General features: G+C 36.3%; 1 protein-coding gene and 1 long non-coding RNA gene across 2 annotated transcripts; both read right to left on the bottom strand.

Annotated features, from left to right (window-relative positions):
- Positions 1 to 8,424: 8,424 nt before the first annotated feature.
- On the bottom strand, positions 8,425 to 9,138 carry LOC311286692. The gene is made up of 3 exons (XR_014626620.1): positions 9,050 to 9,138; positions 8,836 to 8,891; positions 8,425 to 8,733 (listed from the first exon to the last, which is right to left on the bottom strand). It is a non-coding gene; the product is annotated as an uncharacterized lncRNA (long non-coding RNA).
- Positions 9,139 to 9,767: 629 nt separating this feature from the next.
- On the bottom strand, positions 9,768 to 11,329 carry LOC311279726 (polymeric immunoglobulin receptor-like; the record flags this gene model as incomplete). Its single annotated transcript, XM_084391415.1, has 3 exons — positions 11,240 to 11,329; positions 10,805 to 11,137; positions 9,768 to 10,129 (listed from the first exon to the last, which is right to left on the bottom strand). Exons 1-3 carry the CDS (start codon positions 11,292 to 11,294, stop codon positions 9,768 to 9,770), a joined length of 750 nt encoding a protein of 249 aa, XP_084247541.1. The 5' UTR covers positions 11,295 to 11,329.
- Between the last annotated feature and the right edge of the window lie 5,658 nt (positions 11,330 to 16,987).

Genomic DNA, 16,987 nt, shown 5'->3' with positions numbered 1-16,987 from the left:
TTATTATTTACTTGAATGTATTTTTATTTCATTTATTTTTTTTACTTCTTTATTTAGGCCTATTTATATTTCCTTTCTTATGCTATGATGCTTGTCTGTTGTCTGATTAAAAGACATTTCGTATTTTGTAGGGATGGGCGTTTCAAGCAAAAATAATATTCGACAACCGCTGGGAATTATTTGATTATTATTCATAAAACGGTAAAATGGTGTTCGCTCAAATTCCACTCTGACATTAAATGTATCTGTACTGTAGGCCTACATGTTGTAGCCATTAAAGAAAATGTATTTAGTTTCATATTTATGTGTAAATAAAATGTTATTTTTAAATTTCATCTATGCTGATTATATGAAAGTGAACAGCATGAGTAATCATAAGATGCGCAATATATCGGGAGACATAATTTTGACCACATTAAGTTTTGTTTTGTATAAAGCCTTTCTTTAAAGTGAATTTCGTTTTGTATAAATTGTATCTTAATTTTAATAAATGTTTCATCAACCAATTGCCTGGATTTAATAAATAAGAAGCAAATATAGCAGACCATTTAATCAGGACATGGAGGCACAGGCGCGATATAACTTGCATTGCTCGTGAACTGGAGCTCGTCTCATAAATGAACCGAAACTCGGTTGTTTGTGTTACACACACACAAAAAAATATCTATAGAAAGCTTGAAATGTCTACTTTTAAACAAAACAATTCAAAACGAAAATAAACAGACAACTCTCTAATGTAATCCGTATGAAGTGTGCATTTCTCTCTATAGGCACGTTCACAATACTGCGAAGGTGGCGAGTCAGCATCGTCAACATCTTTAGCCGAGACTGACACAGAAAACACTAGTTTATTAATAAACAATTAAAATGTCTCCTTGATATATTTGACACATTCATAATCATTAGGCTACTTTTGCCGGTTCTTTGTGGCAAGCTTTATGCATCCGCTAACTATCGAATATCGTGACTCATATTTTGTACCAGGCCATTTATGGTTGTTCATATTGTTCAATAAAGTTCTTGGTAAAAAAAGAAAAAAAAGAAAAGAAAAAAAAACCTACTGTGCCTAAATATTATTGCATACAGCGCGCAAGGTTTATGCGCATAGTCCAACTCTTCTTCTCCGTTTTAGTGCATCTCTGTGGCAGAATTACAGCGCCACATACTGGTCTGGCATGTATACTACATCGTTTTGAGTCGGTTTCAGTGGTTTCGTGTGTACGCAGATATTTCTTGAGACAACGCCGTGTTTACGGAATTTTTCGGGTAGGGTAAGCTCTGGCTTCGTGTCCATGTGGCCTTAGTCTTAATGGCTGTTTACACTACACCATTTTCAACTAAAAACGTGAAACTTTTTGTGTGCTTTGGCCGTTCATTTACACGACAACAGCGTTTTGGGTGTCTGAAAACGCAAACTTATGACTGCACACCAGTCAATCTCACGAATCTCTAATGGTGGCCAAACATTTTCAACATCTAAACCTCTGTTAATTCTCAAAAAGAACTATATTTCTGTCATGATAACTCGGCATGGTATTGGATATGACAATGTTAATATGTTTGGCCTTAGCCGAATACGCCATCAACTAACATACAATAACCTACACAAAGATTATTTCACTAAAACCAAGAAATTGAACAGCTATTAACACATATTTACCACTAGATGGAGTCAGAGGATTCAACAAGGCGTTTGTGTTTACAGTCTCAGACATCAAGTTGAGCTTCTCAAGGATTTTTTTTTTCCTCACAGACTATTAGTTTACAGTCTTTGTTGTCTCTACTTAAATTATACTATACCTAAAGGAATTTTACAAAATGTACCTTTATTTTTTCTCAGAAATGTACATATAGTCTAGTTTGATATATGCCTACTTTTGGAGTAATTTTGATATTGAAGCAAATTTTAGAGTAAAATGTTAATATACTAATTTATATACTGTATGATGAGGCATTTCATAATCCATAATCAGTTGTTTGAATCTGTAAAGATATTGTGAGTTGTTTCTGAATGGATGTTTGCTATTTTGTGTTCATGTAGTTCATTACGCTGTGTGTTGAAGAGTGTTTTCTCAGGTTACTGATGCTCGAACACAGTTTTATGCACTATTGTAACACAATTTTCTTGCATGTACATTAAGGAAATTATATTTTATTTAAGAACAATTGTTTCAAAAGTTAATGCACTTTAAAAAGTGAATGTCATATCAATAGAAGATGCCATGCTTGATTTGTTTTATATTTGCTTATTGCGCTCGCTTGCGCCCTCTTGTGTTCATAGGAGACAATTATGGCACTTTTTCCCTCTAACATTAAGTATTGCCTCTGGTGTTACATCTCAAGGACTGCAAAAACACCTTAGACCCCAGAGGGTTAGTGTTGAAATTACTCTGAACAATCCCTTAAAGTTTTGCCTTTAGAATTCGAATGTAATTCGAATTTTGCCAATATTTAAGAAAGAAATTCGAATTTATCTTTTCAGCCATTTTGACAGCCCTACTGCGGTTGATTGGACTTGTTAGCAAAGAGCTTTACTTCCCAGATGACCAGACTAAATCCTTTTGAAGACAGAACTGAGATATATTATGAACAAGATGTTAATTTTTCATATAGGCTATTACACATATGTACAGCATCTGTTTTATGGAGTGGAAAGTCTGTGACCATTGTCATATTTAATATATACAGATTTTGTGGCTCAGATAAGGTCCAGTTGTGGTTTATTTCTTTGCTCTTGGCTGACATGTGGCATTGCTATGGCCTGCTTGTGGCCCAGATCTGGCAAACAGGAGCGGCCCACCCAAGTGCCGTAATTCCACGCTGAATTTGGGGGGGATCATCTTTCAACGTGTGTCAGATGTGTGCATTTAAGTTTTAAAATGTATCTAATATAATACTTGAATTGAATTAAATGTTTTGGATACCAGCATTAAATTACTGTTTTTATTATTATTTTACTGACTCGAAGTTGGCACTGTGCATGTAAAATTCCCCAGCAAGGTTTTATTTATGGGAGAAAAAAGGTATGTCTACTGGCGTCAAGTAACGTTAAGCCTATCTTTGTCTGTTTTTTAGACAATAACGAGTGAAAATAGTTAGGTTAAATACATTTGAGTAGATTTATTTTGTTAAAAATCGATAGCTGCATTAATGCTTCGATGAAGAAGGAAGCCCGTGAGCCAGAAGGTAAGTTTGCGTGCAGATTCGGCAAATTTCCGCCTTACCTCATCGTTTTTTGTTCTGCTTGACTTATAGCTCTTAAACCTTTAAAATGGAGTTTAGGAAGATGTATGTAACCACAGTCGTTAACTATTGAAGCCTTTTCTCTTGTCAAAAGGCTCAACGCGACCGCCGACTTTTTGCGTGCAGATTAATTTCCGCCTATTTTAGACAGCCTAATATTTTGGTATTGCATCACTCATATCTCTTAAACGTTTAAAATGGAGTTTAGGAAGGTGTATGTAATCACAATCATTAGATTTGAATAGTTCTTAAAGCCTTATCTCTTGTCAGAAAGCTCAACGCGACCGCAGACTTTGATGAACGTCCCGGGAAGAAGAATCTCTGATAATGTTTCTTTTATTAGAGACATCGTAAACTGTGGAAACATTTTTGACGTAGATTTTGGTATGATATAAATCGATCAAGAGAAGGCTTTCGACAGAGTTGAGCATATTTATTTATGGAACGTTTTAAAAGCCTTTGGTTTTAGTTCAGATTTTATTGCAATGATTACAATTATGCATTGTGGCGTTGAGAGTATGTTAAAGATTAATGGTGACTTATGCTCTCCGTTTAGGGTGTACAGGGGTGTCAGACAAGGCTGTGCACTGTCAGGCATGTTATACACCTTAGCCATAGAACCCCTGTTAAATAAACTAAGAACTGATGTGTGTGGATTGCGCATGCCAAATTGTGTTAATGTTTTTAAGTTATCAGCGTACGCTGATGATGTCGTTGTTATAATCAGTGAACCCAATGATGTCAATGTGATGTTGAAGGTTTTGGATGATTTTAAGACTCTTTCTTCTGCAAAGGTTAACTGGAAAAAAAGTGAAGCCATATTAGTTGGAAAATGGCAAAAAGGTGAACCAAGAGTTCCTGATGGTCTAAAATGGACAAGAGATGGTTTTAAATATCTAGGAGTATTTTAAGGAAATGAAAATGTTATAAAAAATAATTTTGAAGGCACTGTTGAAAAGGTCAAAGGGCAACTGGATAAGTGGAGGTTTTTACTCCCTAAAATTTCCTATAAAGGAATAATCTTGATCATCAACAATCTGGTTGCCTCTGCACTTCTGTAGCACCTGGCCTGTATCCCCCAGTAGATGTATTGATGAAAATCCAGTCAATGTTAATCGATTTTTTCTGGGACCGAATGCACTGGGTACCAAAAAGTGTTCTGTATTTATCAAAAGACGAAGGAGGACTTGGTTTGATACATTTGGAGAGCCGAACGGCTGCATTTCGTCTGCAATATGTGCAGAGACTCTTACAGTGCTCTTCAGAGTCGAGTTGGATGGAAGCTGCCAGTGCAATCCTTCGGAATATTGAAGGGCTTAGACTGGATCGTTCTGGTTGGACTCTCAAAGATTAAAACTATCTAATTCTCCAGTTTTTTATCGCAACTTATTTAAAGTCTGGTCTGGTCTCTAGAAAAATAGGGAAAGCAATGTTGCTTCTCTGTTTTGGTTACATCAAGAATCATTGGTCTGTGGCTCACGTTTGGACTTACCACGTGAGATTTCGTTCCTCATACCAGAAAGGACTTTGTGTAATGCCAAGTTGACAGTAGTTGATCATTTACATCAAATAGCGGGATCTGCTTTTAAGAATGTGACCGCGATTGCTGAGCATTTGGGACTCTAATCCTGCCGTATAGTAGCAAAAGCTCTTGTAAAATGGAGATCGGCTCTTACTGAGGAAGAGATAGAAATGTTGGATCAATACTCAAAGGGGTTAATAAATCCTGATTGTAAAGACCCTTTTCCGAAGTTGGGTATATCTCCCATTTTGGGAGAACACAACAGTATGTTTTTGGATTGTAAAGAAGTAATGATTGTGGGTTCACATGTTGCACTTGGAAAATAACTGTACAAGGTTTGTGTGAAAGCTTTTAATAAGAAATTTTCAGACAACAAGTGTGATACACCTTGGTGAAATATACTCAATCTAACTGTCAATGAAAAACCAGAATGGAGAGCCTTGTATAAGTCACCATTAGTCAAAAAAACTGGGGATTTACAGTTGAGAGTGTTACATGGCGCTATTGCAGTAAATGCATTTGTCTCCTTGATAAATTCTGAAGTGACTGAGGGTTGCCCTTTTAGCTTGGAAAAAGAGACTATCTTTCATGCGTTTATGCACTGTGTGAGGTTAAAACCCTTATTTGATATTTTGATATATATATTTTTTGCTTCTTTTGATGTGGTTTTCTCAATTAAAGTGTTTATTTGTGGGTTTAAACATGTGAAGAAAAATCGTAATTTGTATCAATTGTTAAATTTCTTGTTGGGTCAGTCAAAAATGTCGATTTATGCCACAAGAAAAGAAAAAAATTAGCAAAATGTTTGCAACAGTTTGGCAGCAGTTTTTGTAAAATTTGTCAAATCGATTTTGATTAATTATCATTATTATAGATTAATGCATGATCTTTTATCTTTTGAGGTAATATGGTGTTTAAATAAGATCCTTTGTGAAATTGTTGAAGAAGAGTTGTTGTTTTCTTTCTTTTAAGTCTTTTGTTTGTTTTTAATATCAGTGGTGTTGTTTGGCAGTTTGTAGTGGTTTTAGTGATGTAAATTGTAATAAAAAGGGTTTAAAAAAAAAACTCTCTCTCTCTCTCCCTCCCTCTCTCATTCTCTCTCTCCCCCTCTCTATGAAATACAGTGTTTGCAGCTACATTGGAGCTCCCTCTATTGACTTCTTCATTGAATAAACAATAAATTAAATCTTACATTTACATTTATTCATTTAGCAGACACAAATAAATTCGGTCTTGACCTTAGAAAAGATTTAGGACTTTTAAGTAGATATAAGACTGGAAATATATTTCATCACTGATCATAACTAAGATGCAACGCACCATTCAAAAATATTGTACTGTGTTTTACCGGAATATTCGACCATTTGGTGTCAGTATGATCTAATAATGACATTAGTGTGTCCATAATGAGAGGATTGCATTTTCAATATTACTTTGGTATTGTTCAATTAGCAAATTATGTCTTCATGTGGTGTTTGACTGAATGTTTTTGAAAATGCAAAAAACTGAAAATTACAAAGGCGGCAGCAAATACTAAATTGTTTTGCAGTTATTTCACATATACAGCACATGCTGCAGATTCATTTCAGTGCTGATAAAGTTGACAGAAACGCATAAATCTGAGGACGAGAACAACTCCTGGTAGAACATCACGGGTAGCCATCTCATTATTACAGTTAGGCCATGGCGAGCTGGTTGTTTTAGTTCTGGAGGAACTGTAAAGGCGGCTGGTGTTTCGTTTGTGCTGCTCTGAGACTGACGTCTGTCTACAGTGTGATGTCTGTGCGAGGTATGGAAACACATGTATTGACAGGCAGGTAGGACATCATATAGGACCAAATGCAATGATTGAAAGAAAATGTTTTGGTCCTGAGATTTCCACAGAAAATATATGTACATTTTTAAATATTAAGCCCACTTCTATTATTGATTGCTATCAGGATGTGAAGAGAGTTTAATCCAGAATAACAAATAGTGTTTATGATCAAAATTGCCGATCCTACCTTTAAACAAAATTATCCACAGCTGGAGGGTCAGGTCTTCAGGTAGAGGAATGAGTTATGAATGAAATTATTCAGTAAATATGATTACTTCACAATATGGCAAAGGAAATCAATAAAGATGCATCAGTATCGTTTTAATTTAAATAACATGGTAAAACTTCTAGTCACAGGTGTTTTTTATGTAGTCCACTGAGACAAGTTGTAGTTGAGATCCCATGTGCAGTTTATTCAAAGATCAACTAAAAGTGCCAAAAACATTGACTTGATATTAATGTGACACATAAACACTTGGGATAAATAAAAATACACTAACCAAAAAACGAGACAATGGCAACATGAGGGCTATATATACAGTACAAAAAAAAAACACTCATCACACCTGAAATCAATCAAATAATGAGCTAATGACAAACAGGACACATGACCAGAACAACCAATGAGAACATAACGCATGAGACTAGGGAAGCACATGACATGATCACATGACAAAACCAGGAACCTAAACTAAGTCATATCACGAAAAAAAAGACATGAAACATGAAAGTGTTAACACAACCCAAAACTAACTGTGACAAAGTAATTTGTTTGTATAAGCCATGATGGGTGCAGTTGTATAATAACTAATGACGAAATGACTCTTGTTTACTGGAGTAACATTTTATTAGTGTTTCTCTACTTCAGCTTAAGTACAGGGTTTGTGTACACCATCCACCACGAATAAACATTTCACAATTAAATTCTCTTGCCATTGTGGGATGTAGGCTAAAGTTGTATTTTCTGTGCATTATAGTGAAGACAACTCTGAACACATTTCCTATAATGCTTGCCTATGAAAGACGACTGAGACAATCAGAGTAAGAATGGGGCGGAGCCACACATCACATGAATCTAGGGGTGCTTCTCCTTTCTTATTTGTGCATCCTCGTTTCCTTTCCTCGCTTCCTTTTCTCTCATCTCAGCTCGACCCCTGTAGGATGCGGGGGAAGATTGCAAGGAAAGAAAAGGAGGACGGAGGAATCGAAAGAAAGCCTTTTTTATCCAGTGGAATACTTGATCACTCGAGAGTCACTTCACAGCGTCATCAGCTGCACTCAAAGGATCTGCCCTTATGTTGTATTAGTTTGGTTATTTAAGAAATTCATAATATATAATAATAAAGCAAGATACCCTGTTGATATATGTGGTTTATATAAACTGCAGAGGTAAAGTATAAATTAAGATTATTGTGAGAGATGTGAAGGGGGAGGAGAATTGATACGTGCGTCACGTTTATTCAGTAAAGCTCTTCTGTATAGGATACACCCGTGTATCCTCGCTCAAGACTCCTCAGGAAGCTCCTCACTCCTCGATCCTCGACTCCTCGCGGAGTAATTCGAGAATTGAGATGTCCTTCAAGATGGCTGAGCTCGATCGGTTTCCGGGTCATAGGACGGAGGATTGAGGAGCGAGGAGATGAGGAGGGATTTTGGGAAGCACTCTAGATCTGTTGGATGCATCACTTCAAGTATGATCAGATCTAACAGTTTTATTTACGTTACCATCTTTGATATTAATTTAGTCACTGTCACTATGGTTATAGTTGATCTGACATATAGTTTTCTTGTTCATACAGACCATGTTTTTCCATTCCACCGCGCGGTTTTTAATGTAAACACACTCGAGACAGACATCTTTAACCGATCTTGCTCGTGTCTCGCTTCATGGCACGGCATTCCAAAAACGTGGAGCTCAAATTAAAAGAAGTTGTTTTAAAAGAACTTTTTCTCTAGATCTTGCGTCTTGCGTTGTATTTATTTCCTGCCCTACTGAAGTCCTGTCTGAATGATCTGTAGTTTGAAATATGACCGTTGAATAGGTGAGAGAATCAGAGGCGTCGTGTTCACCAAACACTGGAAGGCCCAAACTGTAGCCAGCATGAGTGTTTGTGCACATGATCTCTTCATAATGACAGACAGTGTGTGTGTCCTGAAACAAGAGAAGAAAGAGATGAGCAAGGACATGGTCAACAGGAAAGATGATTAGCATCCACAAATTAACGGTTACAAACTCAAACATAATGAAACTCACTTCTTCATTAAGCAGTATTTCAGTCGAGAAATGATCGACATCTTTCATCCACACTCCTGTTTCAGGACACCAGATTGGGACAAAATGAATATAGGGACTTTAATTTGACAAGATGTGAAAGTCCAGTTATAAAAAAAATTATACATAGGGTGAAAAATAGCTATTCTATGCATGTAAAATGATGTGTTTTTGACAGAGAGAAAGACAGTTTTACCTTGTCTCTTTTGTCTCAAACCGAAATAAGCGAACAATGACAATCCAAACACCATCATTATCACCATAACCAATACCATAATGCTGACTGTTGAAAAACCATGAAAAACAGGTGAAAATAATCCCAAATGTCCTGTTTCTAAGGAAATCTGGAGAGTTGGATTGTTTTAAGTAACAGGATGTGTACCTAGTTGTAATTTTGGTGATGAAGAGTATGATGAAGGTGGTAAAGATGAAGATGAAGGTGGTAAAGATGATGCTAAAGGTGGTAAAGATGAAGATGAAGGTGGTAAAGAAGATGAGGTTGAAGATGTGACGGGTCTGATGGATTCACTATCTTCAGTCGCTGGTTTAGTCATGTGATCTGAAGCTGTTGTGGTTGGTTTACGTGACCTCCTCTCTGATGTGTCCGAAGCACAAATAAACATTGGGTTTAATTTATGAGACATAATATATAGATGAGGACATTAACAATCAAAATAACAGTCTGCAGTTTATGCAGTTATTGCAGAATAAAAACTATTTAAGATTGTTTGCTTGCATATATTGAGCATGCATTTAAGAAGAAGTCACATTGTGGCACAAAGTCATGTGACCACTTTGAACTTTCCCCTGACACAGCTGTTATTAACACTTCACTGATGTCAAGAGTGTGGTGGAAATATAGCGCTGTGTGTGTGACCAGCAAACAAATGATTTTTAGTGAACTCATTTTACAATCAGATTTTGATCTTAAAAATAATATCAAATGGCTGCATCTTACCGTTACTAATGTTCAGATGTGTCACTGAAATCCACTTGTTCTCGTACTTTTGTCCCGTCTCAACAGCTCCACACCAGTATATCCCAGAATCCTCTAGTGTCAGATCAGTGATGGTCACAGTAAAAACTCCTGCAGATTCATCATCCCTCAGAGAGAATCTGCCGGTACTGTTTGTTTCTGATGAAACTTTGATACCCGATGTCTCACATAGCGACGGGTCGCTTCCTTTGCACATGAACTTGATCTTGTTCTTCAAATCACTGTTATAATGGCAGGTGATGTTCAGATGCTCTCCAGTCACAGCAGACACGACAGACACTAAATCAGGGCATAAATGAGAGATTTAAGGATCTCCAAGTCTCTTTATGGCACAGCAGTACTGATGTCCTTCATTGAGTCTCAGATCTGTTATAGTAACAGTATGGGCTGTTTGATCAGATACTAGTGTAAATAATCTCAGCTGTTCTTTCACACTGTTTATCACGAGCTGCACCACTTACATACTTATATATATATTTTTTTTTTTCATTATTTGCACCTCTCTATATATATATATATATTTTTTTTTTTTTTCTACACAACTCAAATATAAAAAAAACCACAGTATGCCTTGAAAAAGCTTAAAGAAACAGTTTAAGATCTAATAATCTGAGTTGCACAGTTATACTTTGTGTTTTGATTGAGCGATTTCTCCATAACTGAGACAGTGATGTGTGTGAGGAAGTGATGTGTGTGAGGAAGTGTTGTGTGTGAGGAAGTGATGTGAGTCAGTGTATGTGGTGTGAACACTTGCTCATCATCATCATCATCTACAGAGGATACTGTGGTTTCTGCTATCTCGCCTCTTTATATCTTTACAACATGTGATACAGCGCTCTCTCAGACACACACAGATCTCTCTGATGTTACTGATATATTAGTTATGATTATATGTGTTTTACACCATATCTGTGTGCACTGTCCACTTCACTCATGCAGAATATTCTGACTTACCAGGTTTAATTTCCAGGTTAATCTCTGTGTAGACATCAGGTTTTCCCAGTCCTGTCCTGACAGAACACCAGTATTTGCCTTTATCCTCTGTTCTCAGATCAGTGATGGTGACGGTGAAGATGCGGGTCGTTCTGTCATCGGTCAGAGAGAATCTCCTGTCTTTAGCTGGAGATCCAGATTCAACAGGAATGTCTTTTTTGAGTTGTGGACACTCTCCTCTGCAGAGATACTTATTCTGATCTTTATATCCAGACTCATAGGGACAGCGTATTTCAACTTTTCCTCCTTCATAACCAGTGAAAGTCAAGATCTCCGTCGTCTCACACGCCAAGACTAAAAACATAAGAGAGAGAAACTCAGCTCAGAGCGAACATGGACCTGATTGAGAACAGGTTCTGTTTTAGAAAGACCCAGAAACACAGAATAAACTCTTACCTGACATGATGAGCAGGAGAAATATGAGAAGTTTATGATCACAGATCTGGATCATTTTCTGCTTTATCTGTGAGCTGCTGGTGGCCTGTGTTATGAGCTCTCTCTCTCTCACTCTTTCTCTCACTCACATGCATGAATGATGCATTTATATAGCGCTTTCATATGTCTACTGTAGGTTAAAAGCGCTTTACAATCATTTCAGGGAATCTTTCCTCAACCACCAGTGGTTATTATATTTGAGGAAATCACGGGATCCGGCCAAATGATTGGATACAGAAAATGTATCCAGAACGTACGGTGTCTATTATAGACGGCAGTTCGACTTCACAAGCGCATGTCTTTACACACACACACACACACACACACACACACACACACACACACACACACACACGCACGCACACGCATGAATGCCTGTGCGGCAATGTGAAATAACGGCAAGCACACACACGCAACTTCTACGGAAGACTTTATTCTCGAAACATTTCGACTTTAATCTCGAAATGATACCATTTTTTATATATAAATTTTTTTTTTACATTTTTTATTTTTTTTCCGTTGCGGTTCAGGGCTTCCGTAGCCTACAAAGTATATAAAAAAAAAAAAAAACATCTTTCCACTGGATTCGAACGCGCGCAGAAAAGATTTCGCTCCGTGAGAACTCCATGATAAACATGTTGAGCTATCTCACTATATTACCTGTTTTTCGCAGAATGTTGAAGTCAATTCACGATTTTATTCTCGGCGGGACTTTATGCAGCTGTCCGAATCAAAACAATGTGCCCGTTTTAACTTGTGACCTTTGTGTGTTTCCTATAACAACTCACCATGGCGTTATTTTAGAAAATGTATTACATGGTTTATGATTTCAAAGCACATTACATGGACTATGTAGTCAGACAATGGTACATAATTGCGGCTACAACAGTTGTATAACAACTGCTATGGTTAAACTGGTTATTAATGAAAACATGGGTCTGTGTCGTACTACTAGTCTCAGGTGATGAATATAATAACGTTATTTACATGTTGCTTTCGACGTTATTTTATCCTAAAATTAATTTAGAAACATATGTGACTTAATTTACTTTGTTGTTGTAATACTGAAATGTAAACGTCACATTGTAGATGCTTAAGGGGTTATTCAATGAAAATGTCAATTTTTCTGTCCCTACCCTGCTGGAAAAACCAGCATAGACCAGCATAATTCCCATGCTGGTCTATGCTGGTCTATGCTGGTTTAAGTTTAAAAAACAGTCAGTTAACAAGCAATGTACACCAATATAAGAGATTACATTAACATGTTCCTACAAGCATCCGGTGTCAATGTATTGTGGAGGATGTTTAATCAAAAATTAAACACTTACATTTAAAACAATAAAAACACTTTGAAATAAAATAAAAATTAAACACTGGGGGGTGTTTGATAGTAATGATAAGCCCTGTCTGTTTTTTCTTTACTGTTTTTTTTTTCAGGTCAAGGTCAAGGTCAAGGTCACTTTATTTATATAGCATGTTTACAACAGCCACTTGGCTGACCAAAGTGCTTTACAGTGCTTTGGTTGAACAACCAGATTAAAGATTAAAATAAAAATAAATAAATAGTAGCTACATAGCAACACATAAAACACAATAGAAACAGCAAAGCTGAGAACAATCATTAAAACAGGAGTAGCAAGGCAGTATCAGACTCAAATATAATATAGTCGAACAGAAATGTCGAAGCAGTATCAGACTCAAATATAAAATAGTCGAACAGAAGTGTTGAAGCAGTATCAGACTCAAATATAATATAGTCGAACAGAAGTGTTGAAGCAGTATCAGACTCAAATATAATATAGCTTAGTCGAACAGAAATGTCGAAGCAGTATCAGACTCAAAGATAATATAGTCGAACAGAAATGTCGAAGCAGTATCAGACTCAAAGATAATATAGTCGAACAGAAATGTCGAAGCAGTATCAGACTCAAATATAATATAGTCGAACAGAAATGTCGAAGCAGTATCAGACTCAAATATAATATAGTCGAACAGAAATGTCGAAGCAGTATCAGACTCAAATATAAAATAGTCGAACAGAAGTGTTGAAGCAGTATCAGACTCAAATATAATATAGCTTAGTCGAACAGAAATGTCGAAGCAGTATCAGACTCAAATATAATATAGCTTAGTCGAACAGAAATGTCGAAGCAGTATCAGACTCAAATATAATATAGTTGAACAGAAATGTCGAAGCAGTATCAGACTCAAAGATAATATAGTCGAACAGAAATGTCGAAGCAGTATCAGACTCAAATATAATATAGTCGAACAGAAATGTCGAAGCAGTATCAGACTCAAATATAATATAGCTTAGTCGAACAGAAATGTCGAAGCAGTATCAGACTCAAATATAATATAGTCGAACAGAAATGTCGAAGCAGTATCAGACTCAAATATAATATAGCTTAGTCGAACAGAAATGTCGAAGCAGTATCAGACTCAAATATAATATAGTCGAACAGAAATGTCGAAGTAGTATCAGACTCAAATATAATATAGTCGAACAGAAATGTCGAAGCAGTATCAGACTCAAATATAATATAGTTTAGTCGAACAGAAATGTCGAAGCAGTATCAGACTCAAATATAATATAGTCGAACAGAAATGTCGAAGCAGTATCAGACTCAAATATAATATAGCTTAGTCGAACAGAAATGTCGAAGCAGTATCAGACTCAAATATAATATAGCTTAGTCGAACAGAAATGTCGAAGCAGTATCAGACTCAAATATAATATAGTCGAACAGAAATGTCGAAGTAGTATCAGACTCAAATATAATATAGCTTAGTCGAACAGAAATGTCGAAGCAGTATCAGACTCAAAGATAATATAGTCGAACAGAAATGTCGAAGCAGTATCAGACTCAAATATAATATAGCTTAGTCGAACAGAAATGTCGAAGCAGTATCAGACTCAAAGATAATATAGTCGAACAGAAATGTCGAAGCAGTATCAGACTCAAATATAATATAGTCGAACAGAAATGTCGAAGCAGTATCAGACTCAAATATAATATAGTTGAACAGAAATGTCGAAGCAGTATCAGACTCAAAGATAATATAGTCGAACAGAAATGTCGAAGTAGTATCAGACTCAAATATAATATAGTCGAACAGAAATGTCGAAGCAGTATCAGACTCAAATATAATATAGCTTAGTCGAATAGAAATGTCGAAGCAGTATCAGACTCAAAGATAATATAGTCGAACAGAAATGTCGAAGCAGTATCAGACTCAAAGATAATATAGTCGAACAGAAATGTCGAAGCAGTATCAGACTCAAATATAATATAGTCGAACAGAAATGTCGAAGCAGTATCAGACTCAAATATAATATAGTCGAACAGAAATGTCGAAGTAGTATCAGACTCAAATATAATATAGTCGAACAGAAATGTCGAAGCAGTATCAGACTCAAATATAATATAGCTTAGTCGAACAGAAATGTCGAAGCAGTATCAGACTCAAATATAATATAGTCGAACAGAAATGTCGAAGCAGTATCAGACTCAAATATAATATAGTTGAACAGAAATGTCGAAGCAGTATCAGACTCAAATATAATATAGTCGAACAGAAATGTCGAAGCAGTATCAGACTCAAATATAATATAGTCGAACAGAAATGTCGAAGCAGTATCAGACTCAAATATAATATAGTCGAACAGAAATGTTGAAGCAGTATCAGACTCAAAGATGTAGGGGTGGTGTGGCGCAATGGATAAGACACATGCCTTTGGTGTGAGAGACCCGGGTTCGAATCCACTGTGAGACACCAATGTGTCCCTGAGCAAGACACTTAACCCCTAGTTGCTCCAGAGGCGTGCGACCTCTGACATATATAGCAATTGTAAGTCGCTTTGGATAAAAGCGTCAGCTAAATGAATAAATGTAAATGTAAAGATAATATAGTTAAACAGAAATGTCGAAGCAGTATCAGACTCAAAGATAATATAGTCGAACAGAAATGTCGAAGCAGTATCAGACTCAAAGATAATATAGTCGAACAGAAATGTCGAAGCAGTATCAGACTCAAATATAATATAGTCGAACAGAAATGTCGAAGCAGTATCAGACTCAAAGATAATATAGTCGAACAGAAATGTCGAAGCAGTATCAGACTCAAATATAATATAGTTGAACAGAAATGTTGAAGCAGTATCAGACTCAAAGATAATATAGTTGAACAGAAATGTCGAAGCAGTATCAGACTCAAATATAATAGTCGAACAGAAATGTCGAAGCAGTATCAGACTCAAATATAATATAGTTGAACAGAAATGTCGAAGCAGTATCAGACTCAAAGATAATATAGTCGAACAGAAATGTCGAAGTAGTATCAGACTCAAATATAATATAGTCGAACAGAAATGTCGAAGCAGTATCAGACTCAAATATAATATAGCTTAGTCGAATAGAAATGTCGAAGCAGTATCAGACTCAAAGATAATATAGTCGAACAGAAATGTCGAAGCAGTATCAGACTCAAAGATAATATAGTCGAACAGAAATGTCGAAGTAGTATCAGACTCAAATATAATATAGTCGAACAGAAATGTCGAAGCAGTATCAGACTCAAATATAATATAGTCGAACAGAAATGTCGAAGCAGTATCAGACTCAAAGATAATATAGTCGAACAGAAATGTCGAAGCAGTATCAGACTCAAAGATAATATAGTCGAACAGAAATGTCGAAGCAGTATCAGACTCAAAGATAATATAGTCGAACAGAAATGTCGAAGCAGTATCAGACTCAAATATAATATAGTCGAACAGAAATGTCGAAGCAGTATCAGACTCAAAGATAATATAGTCGAACAGAAATGTCGAAGCAGTATCAGACTCAAAGATAATATAGTCGAACAGAAATGTCGAAGCAGTATCAGACTCAAATATAATATAGCTTATGCCTAGTTCACACTACATGATTTTAAGCCCGATTTGCAAGTTAACGAGCTCGCCGACAGGTCAGGCTGTAATCGCGTGCAAATCTGCGGGTGATCCGCGCTCGCCAATCTTTGAGTGTGAAATACTTAACGACGCATCAAAACCCCTCGCTGACACATCGCCGACGCGTCGCCGACGCCAGAAAAATATCTAGCATGCCAAATATCTGGAATTGTCGGCCGACTCGATAGCCTGTGGTGTCACGTGTCGCGACGAGCAACAGCCAATGATCATCTTGTTATGATATTACAAAAGCCCTTTATATTTGTAACCATCGTTGCCAAACCACAACAGGCAGCTGCTTTTTCATTATAATGTTTTACTCACTTCCAAATCTCTATCTGACAGACAATCCCTGCTGCCCGCGTGTGCTTATCCATCCGTTCACCCATATTCTTTTTTTTTTTCTTTTTTTTTTTTCGGGGTTCTAAACAGATCATTGCACAAACAATATAGGCCTATATATATATATATATATATATATATATATATAGCCTATATATATATATATATGGGGTGTGCGTGTGCCGGTTTCAGAATTGGTGTGACGGTTATGACGTGAGTCAAATGACATAACTCATCGGTTATTATATTGCCTATTTCCTTTTTATTTTATAAATAGGCCTACATGCAATTGGTTGATGAAACATTTATTAAAATGAAGATACAATTTGTACAAAACGAAATTCGTTTTAAATAAATTATTTCTACAAAGCAAAGTGGTAAAAATCATGTCTCACGATTTACAAAACAAAACT

Source organism: Rutilus rutilus, assembly GCF_951802725.1.
Source record: "Rutilus rutilus genome assembly, chromosome: 2".
In the NCBI taxonomy this organism is placed as follows: Eukaryota; Metazoa; Chordata; class Actinopteri; order Cypriniformes; family Leuciscidae; genus Rutilus; species Rutilus rutilus.
Note: the sequence above shows the minus strand (reverse complement) of the source record. Positions and strands in the feature narration are given on the sequence as shown.